The sequence below is a fragment of the Pipistrellus hanaki genome (assembly GCF_964339955.1).
Source record: "Pipistrellus hanaki genome assembly, chromosome: 11".
NCBI lineage: Eukaryota > Metazoa > Chordata > Mammalia > Chiroptera > Vespertilionidae > Pipistrellus > Pipistrellus hanaki.
The window spans coordinates 24,997,229-25,016,334 of record NC_140513.1 but is presented as its reverse complement, the minus strand read 5'-3'; the positions used below and the strand labels follow the sequence as shown (position 1 = coordinate 25,016,334).

Below are 19,106 nucleotides of genomic sequence, written 5' to 3'. Positions count from 1 at the left end.
TAAGCAGGGGAGAGAAAGCCATTTGTTTTCCTGTCACAGAGGATTAAAGAAGAAAAAGGAAAAAAAATCACTTAGGGGCACCGAGCCTCCTCCGTAGTCTGGCCTGTGCTGTGCGGCCTGCCGGCGAGAGGAGCGCCCGGAGGTCAGCGCGGCCGCTCTCCGCCCCTGCTCCGGCCTCACGCCGGGTCTTTCACGAAGCCTCATCAGAGCCACAGCGTTCGAGCAGAATAACGGGATGACGGGATGGCAAAGACCCTGAGAGAAGATGGGACTCAGTGGTCCTCACACTCAACGTGCGTTGGGCTTACACACAGATTCCCTCATGGGTCCAAGGACACAGCTACGAATGGAATCAGGTTCCAGACCGACCACTTCCTACCCGCCCTGGCACATATCCCCCTGCCTGAGAAAGCTGAGCGTTCGGCTCTTCTCTGGGTCGGGCCTCGCTTCCTGGGCACAGGGATCAGCTCAGCAAGCCCTGCATGGCTGCCCACAGCCCCCTGCTTGAATTAATGCCACTTAGCATATAATTATGCTCAGGATACACCATGGATATATATATATATATATATATATATATATATATATATATATATATATATATATATATATGTATTTTATCCTTTGACTATACATATATTTATAGTTAAAAAAAAAAAAAACAACTATCCATTTTTCAGGTTCCTGTCCAGAGACTCATGAGCTGCATACTTCATTCCATGGCTGCCCAACTCCTGCAAAAAGCCCTGAGGCCACAGTTCAGCAGGGCTACCACTAGGGCTCTATCATGATGCAAAACGGAAAAAAAAAATAGTTATTCCTCCCCCCAAATCAGATGATGGAGAGAAGGCAAGTGTGTTATAAGTTTAAGAAAAATATGATTTTAGCCGAAGCCGGTTTGGCTCAGTGGATAGAGCATCGGTCTGCGGACTGAAAGGTCCCAGGTTCGATTCCGGTCAAGGGCATGTACATTGGTTGCAGGCACATCCCAGGTAGGGGGTGTGTAAGAGGCAGCTGGTCGATGTTTCTCTCTCGTCGACGTTTCTAGTTCTCTATCTCTCTCCCTTCCTCTCTGTAAAAAATCAAAATATATTTTTTTAAAAAAAGAACTAGGAAAATATTTCAATAAAAGGTCATTTGACAAAAAACAAAAAACAAAAACATTATTAAAAAAAAAAAAAAAAGAAAAGAAAAAAAGAAAAATATGATATTTTTTAAAAAATGCAAAATAGCCCCATCCAAGCCTCCCCCCCCCCCCCCGCCTATCGCCACGAGAGACTTCTCCTCCATCCATCATGTCCTGTGACCCGGGGGGCCGCAGGCGCTGCAGAGGAGCCGCAGGGCAGCACCTTGCTGTTGTGAATGCACCGCACGGCGTAGGTCAGGTTCCGGAAGACGTTCCCCTCCATCTTGGCCCGGCCGTAGGAGCACACGAAGACGCCCCCCTTGCCGTCCCGGAAGAGGCACTTGCGGATGAGGCAGCCCTGCACGGAGCTGGCCAGGGCCATGGCCTCCTTGTCCTTCTGCAGCTCCTGCTGCAGCGAGTTCAGCACGAGGCAGCTGGGCAGCTGGATGGAGGCTCCGGGCAGAGGCGGGCCCAGGAAGGAGCCGCCCAGGACGGGGCGCGGGCCCTGCACCTGGTAGGACAGCCGGTACGTGAGCTGGTCCTCCTCCTCCTCCTCCTCCTCCTCCTCCTCGCCGCTGGGGCTCAGGCCCCCGTCGCTGCCGTCCGGGGTCTGGGCCAGCCTCTCCCCGTCGCTGCCCACCTCCGCCTCCTGGGAGCCGGCCTTGGAGCCTGGCTTCGGGGAGCTGGCGACGGGGCTGGTGGGGCTCTGGCTGCCCTCGATGACCATGTCGCAGGTCCTCGGGCTCCAGGCCTGGTCCCTGCTCTCCAGGTCCAGGGACATGAGGAAGTCAGAGTCCTCGGTGGGGAGCACGCTGGGGGAGGACTTGACGAGCCCCAGGAGGTACTTGTGGGCCCAGTTCTTGTCGGCGGACGGGTGGCCCTCCACGGTCACGGACGTGTTCTCGCTGCCCACGAACTCGCAGTTCTCCAGCACGCACAGGGGCACGTTGTGCAGGAAGACGTGGGTGTTTCTGAAGGTGCAGAACTTCACTTGGCAGGTGCCCGGGCCGTGCACCTGGATGTGCCCGTTTTCGAAGTTGCAGTTGTCAAACTGGACGTGGCCTGAGGTTGTCTGGGGAGTGAAGGAGAGAGCGTGAAGACAACGGGGGTGAGATCTGCGTAGCGGGTCGGCACTCCGGCTGCTTGTTGCGGAGGGTGGGGCAGGGAGAGCCATGCGCCCTGCTGATCGTGCCCCCTTCCCCACGAGGGCATGCGCCAGCGGATGCCCAGAGGGGCCTCGGAGCCGCTCTGCCCCAGAGGGAAGACAGATACTTTGGAGTTGCCTGCCCTTCCCTCCATCCGATCCCAAAGGGGCGGGGACACGAGTGGAAACAGATGCTAGCAGAAACGTTCGCCTGGATTAGGAGCACTGACTCTGGAACCTATCTCAGTCCCTTAATAAATCTGAGACCGGGGTATGTCACTTAATCTTCGTGAGCCTCTGTTTGCTCATCTATTTATAAACCAGATACTACAACCATCTTAACAACAATGGCTAAAAACATTCGCCCAGCAACAGTGAGCGCATCACAGATGATTGTTGGGATGATGATCATTACAAACCCGAGAGGATGACTTAGCGGTCCTTGGTAGTAAAGTGGCCATATAATTTCTGTTGACAAGGTACCTAATCCAGGGGTTGGAATTAGTTTCTAGGCAACGGAAAAGCCGCAGACTCTCTGCCAGGAGCTACCACCACCTCCGTACAGGCTTTGCTGTGAACACAACTTCTGCTCTGTGTCCCTGGAGGGAATGTTTTGGGACTGATATGTCCTGACCCTCTCCAGTCACCCCTGGTTAAAAACCTGGCCTTCCTTGGCCCTCCACAGCGTGGGGCAGATGCACTGAAGGTCACTGTCCCCCCACCCCCACCCCGGGCTCCCTCTGGGCACGCTGCCAAAGTGTTCTCCGCTTTCTGCCACCAAGTGGCACGCTCCAGGATCCCGGATTTTCTACCTCGTTGCTCCCCCTGTGGCTTCGGTTGACCCAGTTTGGAAGGGAAGAAATACAAAACAATTTCGAGCTCAAAGTCCAAGGCTCATGTTTAATACAGCTTTGCCAGGAACAAAGCAGCATGTTCATCTCTACTGATCCTGTGCCTACTTCTCAACTGGAGCAGAACTCGGAGGAGTGTGCTAGAGCAGTAACAATTAAACTCTCCATTCCAACAAAAAAAAAAAAGGGGGGGGGCGGATTATAAGTCCCCCGAGAAGAGGCCACGCTCGGGGCCGGGGCTGGAGAGGCCGTCCTCCGAGGTGGGCACCCACCTTGAACATGAAGGGCGAGAACCAGGCTGGCATGAAGACGAGGTTGCACAGGCGCGCGGTGGAGCAGTGCTGGTCGATGCTGGCGAGCAGGGCCACCTCCCCCAGCTTCCCGTGGCCCACGATCTCCACGGGCACCTTCAGGGCCGTCTCGCCCTGCTCCTCGTACACGCCCGGGAACAGCACGATGCGGTCGTACAGGCTGGCCGCGGCCAGGGCGCCGCCCAGGCTGTCGAACTCCTGGCCCGGCCCCACGCGCAGGGTCCGGCGCTCCCGCCTCCGGCGAAACAGGGAGAAGCAGACGGAGGACTCCAGGTCCAGGGCGTTCTTGGCCCACGTCTTGGAGGCGAGGTAGTGCTGCTTGAACGCCTCCCTCCAGGACTCGGGCTCCACGTCGGGCTGGTTGGGCCAGTTGGGGTGGCGGCACTCGGTGCAGCCCAGGCACAGCTGCCGCCAGCGGGTGCTGTCGAGGCTGAGGACCAGCTCGTACCAGGCCCGGCACACCAGGCTGCAGCGGCCCAGGTCCGGGAGGTGCAGGTAGGCCAAGATCATGCGCCACAGCTCCAGGGGGAGCCCGCCGGTCTCCATGGTCACCTGGGGAGACAGACACAGGACAAGAGGCTTTTGCTGACTCTGCTTGAAGTCCCTTCCTTCCTTTTTTTTTTTTTTTTTTTTAATAATCCTCACCTGAGGAGTGAGGCTATTTCTCCATCGATTCCTCGGAGAGAGTGGAAGGGAGTGGGGAGGTCTCCCTTCTTAAAATACCCCTGCCTCCTTCTGGCCCTGGCGGTGAGCGGGGGAGCAAGGCCCAGCCAATCACAGGACCCCACCCCCTCAATCAGAAAGCTTCTCTGGGCTTTTTCTACCTGGAAGACTCCTTTCTCTCTGGTCAGACAAGGGTATGGTATGACTCCGGGACCACTGGCAGCCCCACGCCCCACAGTGCGGAGGAAACCTTGTGGTCCGTACCAGAGCCAAGCAGAAATCAGGGATGAACGATACAAATCGAAAAGAAAAAAAAAAAGTGAGGACATATGTTCATGTCCTGGAGGGACGGGTTCCAGATTCCTGTGGGTGCCCTGGGGTCTTCTGCTCCCCCGTCAGTCCTGTGAGGACTCAGCGGCCTTCCAGTGGGCTTTGTGCTTAGGCTGGTTTGGTTTGATCTGGGTTTCTGAGCCGGATGACTATGTTTGCACTAATACAGAGGGAACCTGCCTTTGGCTGGGACGACGGCTTCAGAGCTCAGGATCCCTGCATGCCCAGAGCAGGGCCTCTATTTCTTCAGACCGACAGGAACGAGAACGGAGGCAGTGAGTGTCCACGTGACTGTCCCTCCTCGTAGCCTGACTGAGCGATTACCACTGTGCCCGCGCGAGGCAGCCTCAGGAAAGGCTGCGGCTGGATCAGAGGCTGAGGGTCTTGGTCCTGGCTCTGCCACTGGTGATGTTCTGATGGAACCCTGGTGTCCTAAACATCTGCTGGGCCGGCTGCACAGCCATCGGCCCCCTCGCTTTTATCTGGAAACTGTTCTTCCTCCCTCCAGCAACGTGTGTCCATGGACACAGAGGCAGGGTGCCTGCAGCAATGAGCGTTCAAATACGCTACCCCAGGCCCTCGGCTGCAACGGACGGGACTCGGGATGACTCCACCTTCTCCAGGGGGGACATGAGCTGTAATTCTAGAACCAGGCTGACTTCCTGAGTGGAGGGGAACGGGTCACTTCTTTCCTAAGCTATACATGCAGGAACAGTTGCTGGTGAACATTTTTTTATGGGAGGGGAGGGGATGGTGCACAAGAAGCTGGTCTAAAATGAGAGAAGAACAAATCGTAGACAGAAGAAAAGCAGAGAGAGGGTGGAAACAAAGGGCATTCTAGTCATGGCTCCAGGCTTTCCTCAAAGCTCAGCTTTATCCTCGCCTTTTAAATTCCATCAGCAACCTTTGTACTCTTATAATAAATGTTCCTTTTTGCTTTAGCTGGCTTCATTGAATTTTTGTTGTTTATATGGACTTCAAGCCCTTTCATTTGTGAGGGTTCGTTTCTCCACCTGAAAACAGGGGATTGTGTGAGCGCAGCTTTCAAGTCTGAAACCCTATAAAGTCTCTAGCCAACAAGAAACGGAAACTTAGAAGCAGGGCACGACTGACTTTAATCTCTTTATTAACCTCCTAGGGCCTCCTCTCCACTTTGTGGAGACAATGATCATACCTGCAGCTATTTAAGCCCCAGGAAGGCTAGAAGCACAGATGTATGATTATGCCTGGGAGAAATTCTGAGCTTTAATGCTAAAGGTTAGTATTGCAGCCTACGCACGTGGGCTTTTCGCTAATGATCGCCTGGTGAAACTTGACGAAGTCTCAGGGGCACTGGAGGAGCGCTGGTCTCTGGGTTGGTAAGCATCACAGATACAGAGAAAAGAGGCTCCTGGCGGCTGTCTCCTCCGGTGAATGCCATTTATTCAGGGTGGTTTCTGTGATGGTGAAGGCTCCAGTTCCTCACCGACTTCTCTAGCTATGTCTGCTTCTGGTTCTTTAAAAAGAAAAATGTTCTTCTACTCCTCTAACCATTCTGTTGTTAAGTGAACACATTCATTCTCTAGGCATTTTTTCCCCCCAATAGATTGTTTACAGAGAGGAAGGGAGAAGGATAGAGAGTTAGAAACATTGATGAGAGAGAAACATCCATCAGCTGCCTCCTGCAAACCTCCTATTGAGGATGTGCCCGCAACCAAGGTACATGCCCTTGACCGGAATGGAACCTGGAACCCTTCAGTCCGCAGGCCAACGCTCTATCCGCTGAGCCACACCATTCTCTTGGCTTTAACTCCCACCGAATCTGTGACTACAGAATCTGAAATCTCCCGTCCCGACTGTCTCCACACATGAACACCCAATTGCCTGTTGGGCAAATTCTACTTCAACGTTCCACAGATACTAACACCTCAGCAGTGTATCCCAAACTGAACCTCCACTTCACTTCCACTTCAGGCCTTGACAGAACAACTGGGAGTGGATTCGTTCTTCTGCCATGAACAAGTATAGAGCGTCGGCCTGTGGACTGAAAGGTCCCAGGTTCGATTCCGGTCAAGGGCATGTACCTTGGCTGCGGGCATATCCCCAGTAGGGGGTGTGCAAGAGGCAGCTGATCGATGACTCTCTCATCAATGTTTCTAACTCTATCCCTCTCTCTTCCTCTCTATAAAAAATCAATAAAAATATATATTTTTAAAAAAGAATAAACTCAAATTGGAAGAATAAAAGCAAGTCTGATGGGACCCACTAGCATCTTAACTGCCTGCTAGAATAAAACTTAATACTCTGAAGAAAAAAAAAAAAAAAAAAAGACAACATATTCTAAACTTCCTCGACAAGTCAACCACAAGACAGTGTGGTACTGGCGTAAGAAAAATAGAATCCAGACCCTCGCCGAGCTGAGGAGGATTTCCTTTCATGCAAATGTCACATCCCCCTTGTTCCATTTGGCTTTATTTACTACAGTTTTACACAAATCCATGGGGATCCAGGCGGCTACAGGGATTTCTATAACCAAGTAACACTTTTTTTTTTTTTTTTTTTTTTTTTAATGTGTTCGAGCTTCGTCCTTCCTTTTTGCCACTGGGGCCTGAGCTATGGAATTAACAGCCACGAAGGTCCCCCAGGGTCTGTGCACCTGCAGCGTGAGACCTGCAGAGGAGGAGAAACAACAGTGCCTCGAGTGAGACGGAGAAAGCATGTCCTAGGTGGGCCTTACGCTGCTCCTTTACTTACATGTTCCCGAGAGGGTGAGCACTCGGGGTGTCTGTGAGGCCCCGCCCAACAGCCCGGGGAGGCATCCACCTGCCTCCAGGTCACCTGCTGTCCGCAGCCTCAGCAGGAGAGACAGAGGCCACCCTCTTGGGAGGCGACTCCCACAAGACGTGGCTCTCAACGAGCAAGCTCTCCTGCGTCCCAGCCCTGAGACCTCAGGCAAAGCCTTAACCCCTCTGAGCCAGATGCCTCCTCTGTAAACAGGCCAATGACGCGGTCCTGCTACACCTCAGGAGGGTGCTGAGAATTTCCAAAGGAAAAAAAAATCATTTATTCAACCAATATTAGTTGACTGTCAACTGTTGTGCTAGGTCGCCGCTCCAAGTTCTGACAAAAAGTAAACAGGACACAGTCCCTGCCTTCAGAGACAGACAATAACTTTTAAAAACAACGTAGCTATAAAGAGAAATAAAGCAGGCTGAGTGCGTCTGGGTGCATGCACACGTGTGCTATTTCAGATGGGGTTGTTAAGCAAGGTATCTAAGGAAGTGACACTTAAACAGAGACCGGAATGACACTGAAAGCCTTGGGATGGGCTGAGATCACTGGAGAGAGTGGAGAGAGAGAGGTCTGCTGACCAAGTCCTCGCCAGCCTGCCAGAGGAAAGGCGGGAGCCAAGAAGGATTTGCTCAGAAGAAACCGGGAGTGACCTCCTCTGTACATGAACGAGGGCGCTGGAAGTAAGCTCTGCTTTGTTTTCATTCCAGACCCCCACTGCCTCTGAGAAGGTGGGTTCTACGGGCCATTTAGTTCACTGAGCATCATGATGGGTAGGCAAGTCAGGAATAAGATCTCTAGTGACATCTATCTAGCTCACCAATACTTTCGTTTGAGTGGATCTGTGGGTTAGTGAAGGGGACACGAGGAAGTTCCATGTCACCCCTAGGGACTGTCCATGTGAAAAGTCAGACAGCGTACACAGGTGCAGAGTGGCAGGTGACACTGCGCCTGAACGCCTAACACGAGGAAACACTATGATGAGTCAGACACATCCTCTGCTCTCAAGGAGCTTTTCTTTCTTTTTTCTTTTTTTTAAAGTATTACTTTTTTTTTAAATATATATTTTACTGATTTTTTACAGAGAGGAAGGGAGAGAGATAGAGAGCTAGAAATGTCGATGAGAGAGAATCATCGACCAGCTGCCTCTTGCACACCCCCACCGGGGATGTGCCCACAACCAATTTACATGCCCTTGACCGGAATCGAACCCGGGACCTTTCAGTCCACAGACCGATGCTCTACGACTGAGCCAAACAGGTTTCAGCAAGCTTTTTATTTTATATGTAACTAGTGGCACGATGCATGGATTCATGCACATTGAAAGGAAATTAATTAGAAGAAATATTTTAATATCGCTATTCATCCTTTCTCTATAATAGAAGTATCAGAGTTAAAAATGTATATGAAAATAATATATACATTGATTAATAAACAATAACATGATATAACAATAAAGACATGATATAAAATCAACAAAGACATGATATAAAAACAACATTGATACAAAGAATGACTGATAAATTTATTTAAACTATTCTAATATCTTCCTGTATAACACATTAAGAGTAAAAACACTTTCAGAGTGCTTGACTAATTTCCCTTGTGATGAAATATTTACAACTTTAACATCATATGCTTTTCGAACTCGAGAAAGCAACATATAACCGACCATGTCCAAAAATGGGTTCAGGTAGGAATAATCCTACTCTGTCTAGAGTTTGTCCTTGTGATTTATTAATAATCATCGAAAATGCTGGCATCGTGGGAAACTGTCTTTGAATTGATTTAAATGGGAGGCAGTATCAGATGTGGACAAATCAATTCTTCGAATCAGAACAACCACGATTGACAATGACAGATCGAAACACATGCATGCGATTGGTGCCAGCAAGAGCTTTATATGTATTGTACATGTGTGAGTCAGCGTTTATTTTTAAACTGCCAGTGTGTGTCATATGTACCAGCCAGTTGGTTGGTCAGACAGTTGGACAGACATACGGTAGGTCACTTAATCTTGTGTGTGTGTGTGTGAAAGCAAAAAATATTTGCTTTCTTTATTATCTGTCTCCCCTAAGTGTAATGTAAGCTCCTAATGACAGAAACTTTGTATTGTGCCTAGAACTATGCCTGGCCCTCAGCAGGTACTTGATAAACATTCACTGCATGATAAATAATCACCATCATCATTATCTGCGGCATTAGGAGCTGAGACTATTCAAACCATTAGCTATAGAATCCCCACTGTTACACAGATCTCCATGGAATTAAAAAAAAAAAAAAAGAAGAAGAAGAAGAAGAAAATAAAACCCAAGTCAACACTTGCTATATACATGGCCATGTAAGCACCGTTAGAGAGTCAGGAATCAGATAAAGACTCCACCCTTAAGTCTGGTAGGAGACAAAGATATCTTTACCAAAAAAAGCTCTCCTAAATAAAAAACAAACAAGCAAAATCCCAACACATGATATAAGGTAAAAGTCTTAGTGCCATAAAAGAGGGAAAGCCCTTGTTTAAAGAATAAAGCTGTGACCTCCAGCTGGAGAAATGAGCCAATAATAATAACAGGCAACAAAAACAGCCGCAGCTGCCATTCGCTAGGCAAGACTATTTGAAGGCACAGAGAGTAAGCTCTTTCCTGATTATTTCACTTCATTCTCCCAACGTCTCTCCCAAGCCTTGCAACCCAGGACCTAAGAGTTGGTTAGAAATGCCAACTAGTGGGCACCCACTGGATCAGCACTGGCATTTCAACAAGGTGACCAGGGAACGCCTGTGTGCTGTAGGTTAGGGAAGCACTGATTCGAAATATCATTGTCTTCATGGTACAGATGGAGAAACAGCCTGAGGGAACTTATGTGACAAATGACTTACCCCAAACCACGCCACTAGAGAGCAGCAGAACCCCCTCTTGAAGTCAGGCCTGACCCTAAAGACCGGGTTTTTAACCACGGGGGGTGTAACCAAGCTTCTGGAAGAGCTGGCATCTGAGTTAGGCCCTGAGGTATGGGGCCAGAGATGGGAGGCAGACAGAAGAACGAGTGCCAGCAAAAGCCCCAGCCGGGGTTTAGGGCACAGGAAGAGACTCCGTCTGGCTGCGGCTCCCAGAGTCTGACAGGGTCAGGGAGAAAGGCCAGCTGGGTCAGTTCACAGAGTTTTCATTAATTTGGGGGCAGTCGGAGCAGCACAGAAAGCCCTACCCCATGCTGACATGACTCAGACAAAGGGACCCAACAGGCTCCTGGTCTGGGCTCTGCCTCTCCCTCAGGGGAGACTTAATTCTGTTTTCATATCCCATGTTTGTATAATGACGAAAATGCACTTACTTCCTAGTGAGGGAGGGCATATCAGTGTCAAAGTGGCGGGAATTTTGCTTTTAATAAAAAAGTAAGCAAAGAGATAAAGGGTATCCAGGGCAGCTCAGAACTCTACTTTGACAAAGGGATAAAAAGATATTTTCTCCCCACACCACCGGGCATACAAAGCTCCCGTGCAAACAACTACAAACTGTGTTCATTAAGCACAGTATAACTATAATGGGTTAATGATTTTAAACCTTTCTTCAAATCAAATCTCCCTAAAGTTTTGTGCATCTTCTCTTGAAAATACACAGAGTAAAAGACTGTGAACCACGAAAGAACCATGTATACACACATACCTACACACATACACACACTATTGGGAATGAGACAACTTAAAACTTTGAAGATGACTGAAATCTCAGCAGGGCTCTTCATCATTTCGTCCAGCCTTACCTGTCTTCGGCTGCTTCCTATTTTCAGCGTTGAGACTTGAAGACAGAGACCAGCACACCGTTCACATATGGTGCTTTCTGAGCGTGGCTGGAGCCATGAGGGCCCCCTCTCTCTCGCTCCCTCCTTCAATGCACTGCTCGTTCTCTGTGCTCCACCCAGGAGAGCGCGCTGGGTTGGTGAAATCTCAAGACCTGGGATTTCGTCCTGATTTAACGCTGCCCCTCCAGGGGGCAGTGAATGTGTGCCGTGGACTTACCAGGTGCTTTTTATGCCATCTCAATGAGCACATAAAAGACAGCCCCAGAGGTCGTAGTCTTACCCCCAATCCCAGGAATAGATAGTTCCTCCCACATTTTGTTCAGTTAGCAAGCAGCACAGCTGAGGTTCCTAGCCCAGAGGGAGCCCACAGCCCCTGCACAGGTCCCTGGAGAGCCTGGGAATGGGCTGTTGTTGGGTCTGAGGTCCCTCTCTGACTGCTAGCGGGTAGGGATAGAGCAAGATTTCATGGTAGAAGGCATGACTGTCTGGGGCTTTCCCCGGCATAAACAGGAGTTGTGGGTGTAGAAGTTTCTCTTAAAAAGGACTAGGGGACTAGCAAGCACCATGGCTGATTTTTAACCCTTTGCACTCCGAACCATTCTGGACATTGGCTACCAGCTACTCGACGCTACTTTGCGGCGGAAACGTGCGTTGAATTAACTCAATTCCCCGTAATCACTAATAAACTGCAATGTCCCCTGAGAGGGGACATCCGAGTGATATGCTAGAATTCCGATGTCCCCTGAGAGGGGACAGCAGAGTGCAAAGGGTTTTATATATATATATTTGATTTTTTTACAGAGAAGGGAGAAGGATAGAGAGTTAGAAACATCGATCAGCTGCCTCTTGCACACCCCCTACTAGGGATGTGCCCACAACCAAGGTACATGCCCTTGACCGGAATCGAACCTGGGACCCTTCAGTCTGCAGGCCGACGCTCTATCCACTGAGCCAAACCGGTCAGGGCAGCACCATGGCTGTTATGCTGAATAAGCCTCTACATGCTAGAGAGCCCCTCTACATGCTAGACAGCCTCTCCACATGCTAGAAAGCACCTCCACATGCTAGAGAGAGAGAGTCCCTCCACATGCTAGACAGCCCCTCCACATGCTAGAAAGCACCTCCACATGCTAGAGACAGTCCCTCCACATGTTAGAAAGCCCCTCCACATGCAAGAGAGAGAGCCCTCCTCTAGCTCCCTCACCTCTGCTGCTGTGAACCACCTCCATGTCCTCGGCCAGCAAAGCCAAAGTGCCCAGTGGTTGGTGGGCAAAGGGTCTGCTTGCCCCGATCCTTCCCTTCCTTTCAGTGGCTCATGAACAGGTGATGTCCTCCTTGGTTTTTCTTGTACCAGATTAACCAAGTTCATTCCAATTACAACCCCTCTAGCCCTCTCCTTTCTTTGCCTCACTCTTCTAGTCATCACTGTGGTGGGCTATGGTAGCTACAACTTTTGTCTGCCCGGCACAACTTCCCGCTTCTGGTTCCATTTAGTCCTTGTGAGATTGGCATTCACAGGGCCCCGGGCCTCTTGCACACAGGATGGATACTTGACTCAGAGTAGACAATCAGAACATCCCATTCTCTTTGCCAGGATGGGAGCAACTCAGAAGAGTTCATTTGAGGAAGGAAGCCAAGTTAAGACAAGCAAAGTTGGGCAACTGGGAGAGATGGAGACACACACACTCAGCCCTAAAAATAGTTTTTGAGCTCCTGGATTTAGCTCTGCAGGTCAATAAGCCAACAGATTTTCTTTTTGAAGTAAAGAGTCTAAGCTCATCACTTGCAACCAAGAGTCCTGACAAATGCACATAGTTTTCTCGAGTAAATCCTTTGCTCTCTGACTTCTTCCTCCCTCATCACATTTGTTCCATTTGTTGGTCCTTAAGTGACTCTAATCAAAGCTGATGCAGTGCATTACAACTAGTCTACCACTAAGTGGAAAGGGGACAAACGGAATTCAAGCAGTCTGCGGTCCCTGTACAGTCCAAAAGAAGAATAGGGTTATTTATCACTTCTAACTTTATCAACTTTGGTTAAAATAAAAGTTCAGGGACAACCATTAAGGAACAGATAGAGTATAACACCCAAACTAGTAAAAGGGAAAACACCTGAATAATTCAAATTAACCCCAAAAAAGGAAAGAAAGCTCAAATGAAATGAAGAACTGGCAAGATAAGTACATTGAAAGCATAAAATATGAAGGCATTTAAATCTAAATACATCAGTGGTTATATATAACTAAACAGGGACCAGCTAAGAGACAATGACAGGCTATAAAAAAAAATCAAATTTATGCTGTTTATAATAGACATGTATAAAACATAGATACAGAGCCCTAGCCGATTTTGCTCAGTGGATAGAGCATCGGCCTGCAGACTGAAGGGTCCCAGGTTCGATTCAGGCCAAGGGCACATGTCCAGGTTGCAGGCTCAATCCCCAGTAGAGGGTGTTCAGGAGGCAGCCAATCAATGATTCTCTCTCATTATTGATGTTTCTATCTCTCACTCTCCCTTCCTCTCTGAAATCAATAAAATATATATATTTAAAAAATAGTAAGTAAATAAATAAATAATAAAACATAAATACCGAAAGGATTAAACTAAAAAGGTGGGAAAATATATAACTTGCATAGATGAACAACAACAGAAAGATGAGTAGTTATAGCAGATAAAATAGTTTAAGGCAAAAAAAATTATTTTACTAGGGATATAAAGGGCAGCTTCGAAATTATTAAAGGTTAATTCACCAGGAAAGTATAACAACTTTAAATTAGTATGCATTTGACCATAGGGCTAAAGATCTAAAGCAAAAAATTAAAAGGTGAAATAGAAAAATTCATAGTCATATTTAAATTTTTAAAAAATAAATGTTATTGATTTTTTTTACAGAGAGAAGGGAGAGAGATAGTTAGAAACATCCATGAGAGAGAAACATCGATCAGCTGCCTCCTGCACACCCCCTACCGGGGATGTGCCCACAACCAAGTTATATGCCCTTGGCCGGAATCGAACCTAGGACCTTTCAGTCCACAGGCCATCGCTCTATCCACTGAGCCAAACCGGTTTCGGCCATAGTTAAATATTTTAACACAGTTCTCTCCATAGTAGCTAGAGTAAGCTAAATAAATAAATAAAAATAAATAAATCACTAAGGATAAAGATTTGAATATAATTAATAAGCTTAATCTAATGGCATTATATACATCACTGAAGTAAAGTAAATTTTCAATAATGCCTACTTCTCTTAGGACTGCAGGCGGAGACACAGTCTCCTGGGAGCAGATCTATGCTTTGCCAAGTCATAAGAGGACCCTTCCTACAGGTGAAAAGCAAGATGAGTAGGCACCCGAAATCCTAGGGGAGTTATCTTGTGGAAGGCTGCCTGCCATCCCAGAGAATCCTTCGTAGGCAGAATTCAGGAGAGGAAATATTGTAGAACAATGTTTTGGATTAGGGTTAGGAAGAGAAAGGATTAAGCCTCCAAACCCTGATAAAATTTTTGAAAATGGGGTGACTCTGAGGGCCCTATAGGCCTGCAAAGAGAACTCACCAGGAGGCTGGGAGCCCAGCCTGGTGACAGGCTCAACACACAGCCCAGAGGGCAGTGCTTTGGCGAGAATGGCTAAGCACATGAGCATAAGCTGGAAAAGCTCTAACCTTGGAATCCAAGACTGGGATCAAGCTGGCAGGAACCTGGTCCAACAAGGGTGTTGAGCAGCAGTGACCACACATCCCTGGACCGTGCAGGACAGCTCCTCAAGAGTGACACCATGTAGCTGTGTCAGAAATAACAAGGTGGGTGGACTGCTCAAAACTCTGCCGCCCTCGCTCCTTTGCAGAATGGAAGGAAGATGGACTTCTTTGGAGTGCTTAACTACACCCCCAAGGGGCTTGGAAACGGAATTACCGGTACTAACAAGGGCCTTACAGGATTTGAAAGATTACTAGGAAAAATAAAGAGAGCCAGTGACTGCATTAGAACACAATGGGTGAAATGGGGCACACAGGTAATGAGAGAAATTAGCAGTGTTTTCAAACAAAGCCTGTGATAGATTACTTAAGAGAGGGTTCATTCATTAAGGCAAGTGAAAGAACAAAAGGCGGCTTGTAGTGCCATCTATTATCACTATGCAACGGAGACAAGGAAAAGGAACTTGTTTGTTTTACATCTTTCTTGAAAAGCGGCTCAGTAGGTGATGTCTCTTTGTTGCCCAGGACACTATCCTCTACACCTATCAGAGTCCCCCTGATTTATTCCTTGCACTTCCCCCAACGGCTCTGAGGTCCCTAAGCCAGGATATATAGATATACTCTGAGTCTTCCCCCGAGGACATGTTCTTGACGTTTAGAGAGGGGAAGGAGAGAGAAACATCGATGTGAGAGAGTGCCATAGATCGGTTGTCTCCTGCATTTGCTCTGGCCGGGACTGAAGACCGAACCCACAACCTAGGTATGTGCCCTGATGGAGAATTGAACCCAACATTTCTGTGTAAGGGACCACATTCCAACCAACTGCTACACCAGCCAGGGTGGGTCTACATATATATATTTTTAATCTTTATTTGTACTTATTCCCACTCCTCATGATCCTGCCACCCATGCATGTTAAAGAAGGAAGCGGGGAGGGGTACAAGAATGGATAGTTTGTTTGCAACCGAAAATAAAAATGCAGGTCTGCCACCAGAAAACAGAAGCCCACAGTGACCTGTGGACCGCTTGACCGCGTTCTTGGTGAACAGCTACTTGTGCTATCATAAAAATACAAGTCACCCAATAACCATGGAAACCAAAACGAAGACTGTGGTGGGGGTGGCACTTTTCAGAAGTCTAAAAACCATGAGAGGCCTGAAACCAGAAAGATGAAGAAAACCCAACTACTCCTCCAAGCCAGAAATAAGTCCTTCCCTAAAAACCCTGAAAAAGCAGCATGTCCTCCAGTGTCTGACATCTCCCCAGGCTTCAACCAGGGGTCCGGGGCTGCTGGCACTGATGGTGAAATAATTTAGGCCTCTCTCTGTGCTTCTGTCCCCGGGGGCCAGCTGCTATGAGGCAAGCTCCCTGGGAGCTGACACTTACTGCTATTATAAAAGGTTCTGAGGACCAGCAGAGAAATAGCACATATTCTCCTGCTCCTGAGTGTTACAAGCACACAGCAGGTGCTCCAAAAATACTTACTGAATAAATGAAAAAAAACTGGGTTAGAACTCAGGGAAAGCACAGTGTCTGGTAAGTGGTATATGTTCTTTCCACCATGCAGCGCCAACCTGCTGTCGGTTCCTGAGGAAATCCAAGCCCCATTCTCTTTCTGGGTTCGGCCTCTCCGTTTGCAGAAGGGGGACAGCTGGATCCGACGGTTTCCTAGGCACCTTCCAGCTCCGCCCGTCAATCACTGCGCTGTGTGCTTTTTTGGTGGCGGCACAGGCCGGCACTTCTCTCCCCCCTCGGAGGGAATCTGATACCCATCTGCTCCGGCACATTCGTGTTCCCATCCTGCCTGACTCATTTGATAGGAACAACAGGTTCACATGCCAATCGTCAACGAGAACCAATGGGGCCCAGAGAGACAAAAGGGGGAAAGGATCTAACCCTTTCCCTTGGTTTTGAGAGAGTTGAAAGGAGAGGGAGAGACGGGGAAACAAAACAGCACTTTTAAGGACTAAACCTAGAGAAACGGACACGTGAGTGTTCTCAACACCCCTCACGTGAAGCTCAGTTGTTTAAAAAAAAAAAAACTTGTACTCACAGCACTTTCTTTGAGCAGTTTCGTGCCTGACACTTTGCTAAGTAAGCTCTTTGAAACTTACTTATAGCAACCTTTTAAACTAAGTATTATTATTATTATTATCTGCTTTGAACAAACCATGGCTCAAGGTCACACAGCTAGGCAGTGGCAGAAGTAGAACTTGAACCCGGCTCTAACTACCCCCCCCCCCCCCGAGTTCTCTGACTCTTCGAATGGCTTTTCCCTTCCTCCCTGCAGTCCTGTGAGGGAGGCCGAGCAGACAGCATCACCTGTGCTTTCCAGGTGGAGACACCGAGTCTCCAAGAGGCTTGCGATGTGCACAAAAGACAGGAGTCACTGAAGAAGGTGCTCGGCCCAGACCTTCGCCCCTGCATTCCTAGGTGCGGGCTCTTCCCATCCCTGAGGGTCTGCTTCACCCTCTCCCACTTCACTTCCAACACAGTCCCGACACCTGGGGGCTGAAGGCGACCACGGAGATCGGGACACCTTCCAGGAGGGGAAGCCAAGGCACCGCGCTACCTCCGCGCGGCGGAGCGTCCGGATGCCTGCGGGGTGCAGGGGCCAGGGCACCCACCCCGGTCCCGCCAGGGACAGATGCTCAGATCTCCGCCGGGACCCAGCGGCGCCTCCTACACCGGCCGCCTCCCCAGCGCCCAGGTCCCGGGGAGCAGCCTCCAGGCGCCCAAGCCCCTGCTCCGGCGGGCCCGGGCCTGGACCTGCGGGTGGGACCAGTCCGCCCGCAGCCTCCGCGGGCCGCCCGCCGCTTACCTCGCCGGGAGCTCCCGCGGGCGCTCGGCCGCGCAGTCGGGGCCGCGGGCGCCGGAGCTGCAGCTGCAGCAGCGCAGCCGCGAGGCGCGGGGCGGCCCGACACAGCGCGGGGCCGGGGCGGGCGGCGCCGTCACGTGACGCGCCGGGCCGGGGATGCTGGGAGCGGCGGGCGGGTGGCGGGGCCGGTCCTGGACCACCGCGCGGGGAAGGAGCCCGGAGGCCTCTCTGCGGGGAGGGAGGGGCCGGAGGGAAGAGGAGGGGAGACGCACGGGGCTCCGGTTGCGCGAGGGGAGCTTGTGGGAAGGTGATGAAGGCCGTGGGGGCCCAAAAGGGGCAGAAATAGGATCGGTGGGTGGGCAGTGCAGGGGTCAGTATGGAGGAGAGGCTTCCAGTCTCCAGGATTCTCTGTCCTGGGGCTGGTGCAGATGGTGGTGAGCAACGTGTATGTGCTCCTAGGCTGGGCTCATTCATTCCACAGACTGACCCCCGGCTACGCGGCGTGTGTGTATGAAAGGATGATGGATGCGGCGCTGCCACAGGACCTGCCACGTGGTCAAGTGGTAGTTGCTGCCGCTGCTGGCATTGCAAGCATAAAAGTGAGCAAAGCAGGTACGGGTCCTGTCCTCGAAGTTACTTCTTAAGTGGAGAAGGTAGTTGTTCATCAGATATATTTAAGCATGTGTTTTAAATTATAGTAAAGGGCACTGGAGGAACTCTGATTTTTAAAATTAGGGGGTAAGCCGAAACTGGTTTGGCTCAGTGGATAGAGCGTCAGCCTGCGGACTGAAGGGTCCCAGGTTCGATTCCGGTCAAGGACATGCACCTTGATTGTGGGCACATCCCCAGTAGGGGGTTTGCAAGAGGCAGCTGATCGAAGTCTCTCTCTCATCGATGTTTCTAACTCTCTATAAAAAACAATATATTTTAAATAAAATAAAATTAGGGGGTAAGGGAAGGTGGTCAGCGGCAGGAGGGAAAGCCAGTGTGAGGACTCAGGTGGGGTGGAGCAGGGCAGAGGAAAGAAGATTGCTCTTTGGGTAAACGGAAGATGTCCAGTTTGTCAGAGCTGGTTGGGTTAAGGAGAGAACAGTATAAATGAAGTTAGAGAGGCAGGAGCTAGACCATGCAGCACTTAGTAGTAGGACACGATAAGGATTTTAAAATAATGTGAAAGGAAGCCACTGAAGGTGTAGAGAATGTAGATGAGTTGATACTTTTTTAAAAAAAAATAGTATGCCAGCAACCATGTGGAGAATAGATAAAGCTAAGAGTGAAAGCAGAGACATTGGTTAAGACATGGACTGGAATAGTGAAGATGGAAATGGATTAGAGACACATTTTGGGGGGATAGAGTCAAATTTGGCTCAATATGGGAAATTAGGGGGATTCCCAGAATTCTAGCTTAACCTACTGACTCAGCCCATGAGAGTGCTGTTTATTGAAATGGTAACTATTGTGGGGGAACATATTTGGAGGTGGAGGGAGATCAAGAGCACATTTTTGCACTTGTAAATTTAAGAGGCTTCTGTGTCATCCGAATGAAGCATTAAAAAAGCCAGTTGGATATGGATTCCTAGATTTTAGGAGAGAATGTCAGCTACAGA

At 49.4% G+C, this 19,106-nt stretch overlaps 1 protein-coding gene across 2 annotated transcripts in view; it reads right to left on the bottom strand.

Moving 5' to 3' along the window:
• Nucleotides 1-17,634, bottom strand: part of FBXO10 (F-box protein 10) — a 30,752-nt gene extending 13,118 nt beyond the window's left edge. The window contains exons 1-4 of one of the 2 annotated variants that reach the window (XM_084898701.1): nt 17,503-17,573; nt 14,649-14,767; nt 3,394-3,984; nt 1,350-2,198 (exon numbers count right to left, since the gene is read on the bottom strand). In XM_084898701.1, coding sequence (XP_084754827.1) covers nt 1,350-2,198; nt 3,394-3,984; nt 14,649-14,723 — 1,515 coding nt within the window. In that variant the 5' untranslated portion in view covers nt 14,724-14,767; nt 17,503-17,573. Of the gene's footprint in view, nt 1-1,349; nt 2,199-3,393; nt 3,985-14,648; nt 14,768-17,502 lie in introns of both variants that reach the window. The other variant, XM_084898700.1, reaches the window with a different exon arrangement.
• Nucleotides 17,635-19,106: the final 1,472 nt, after the last annotated feature.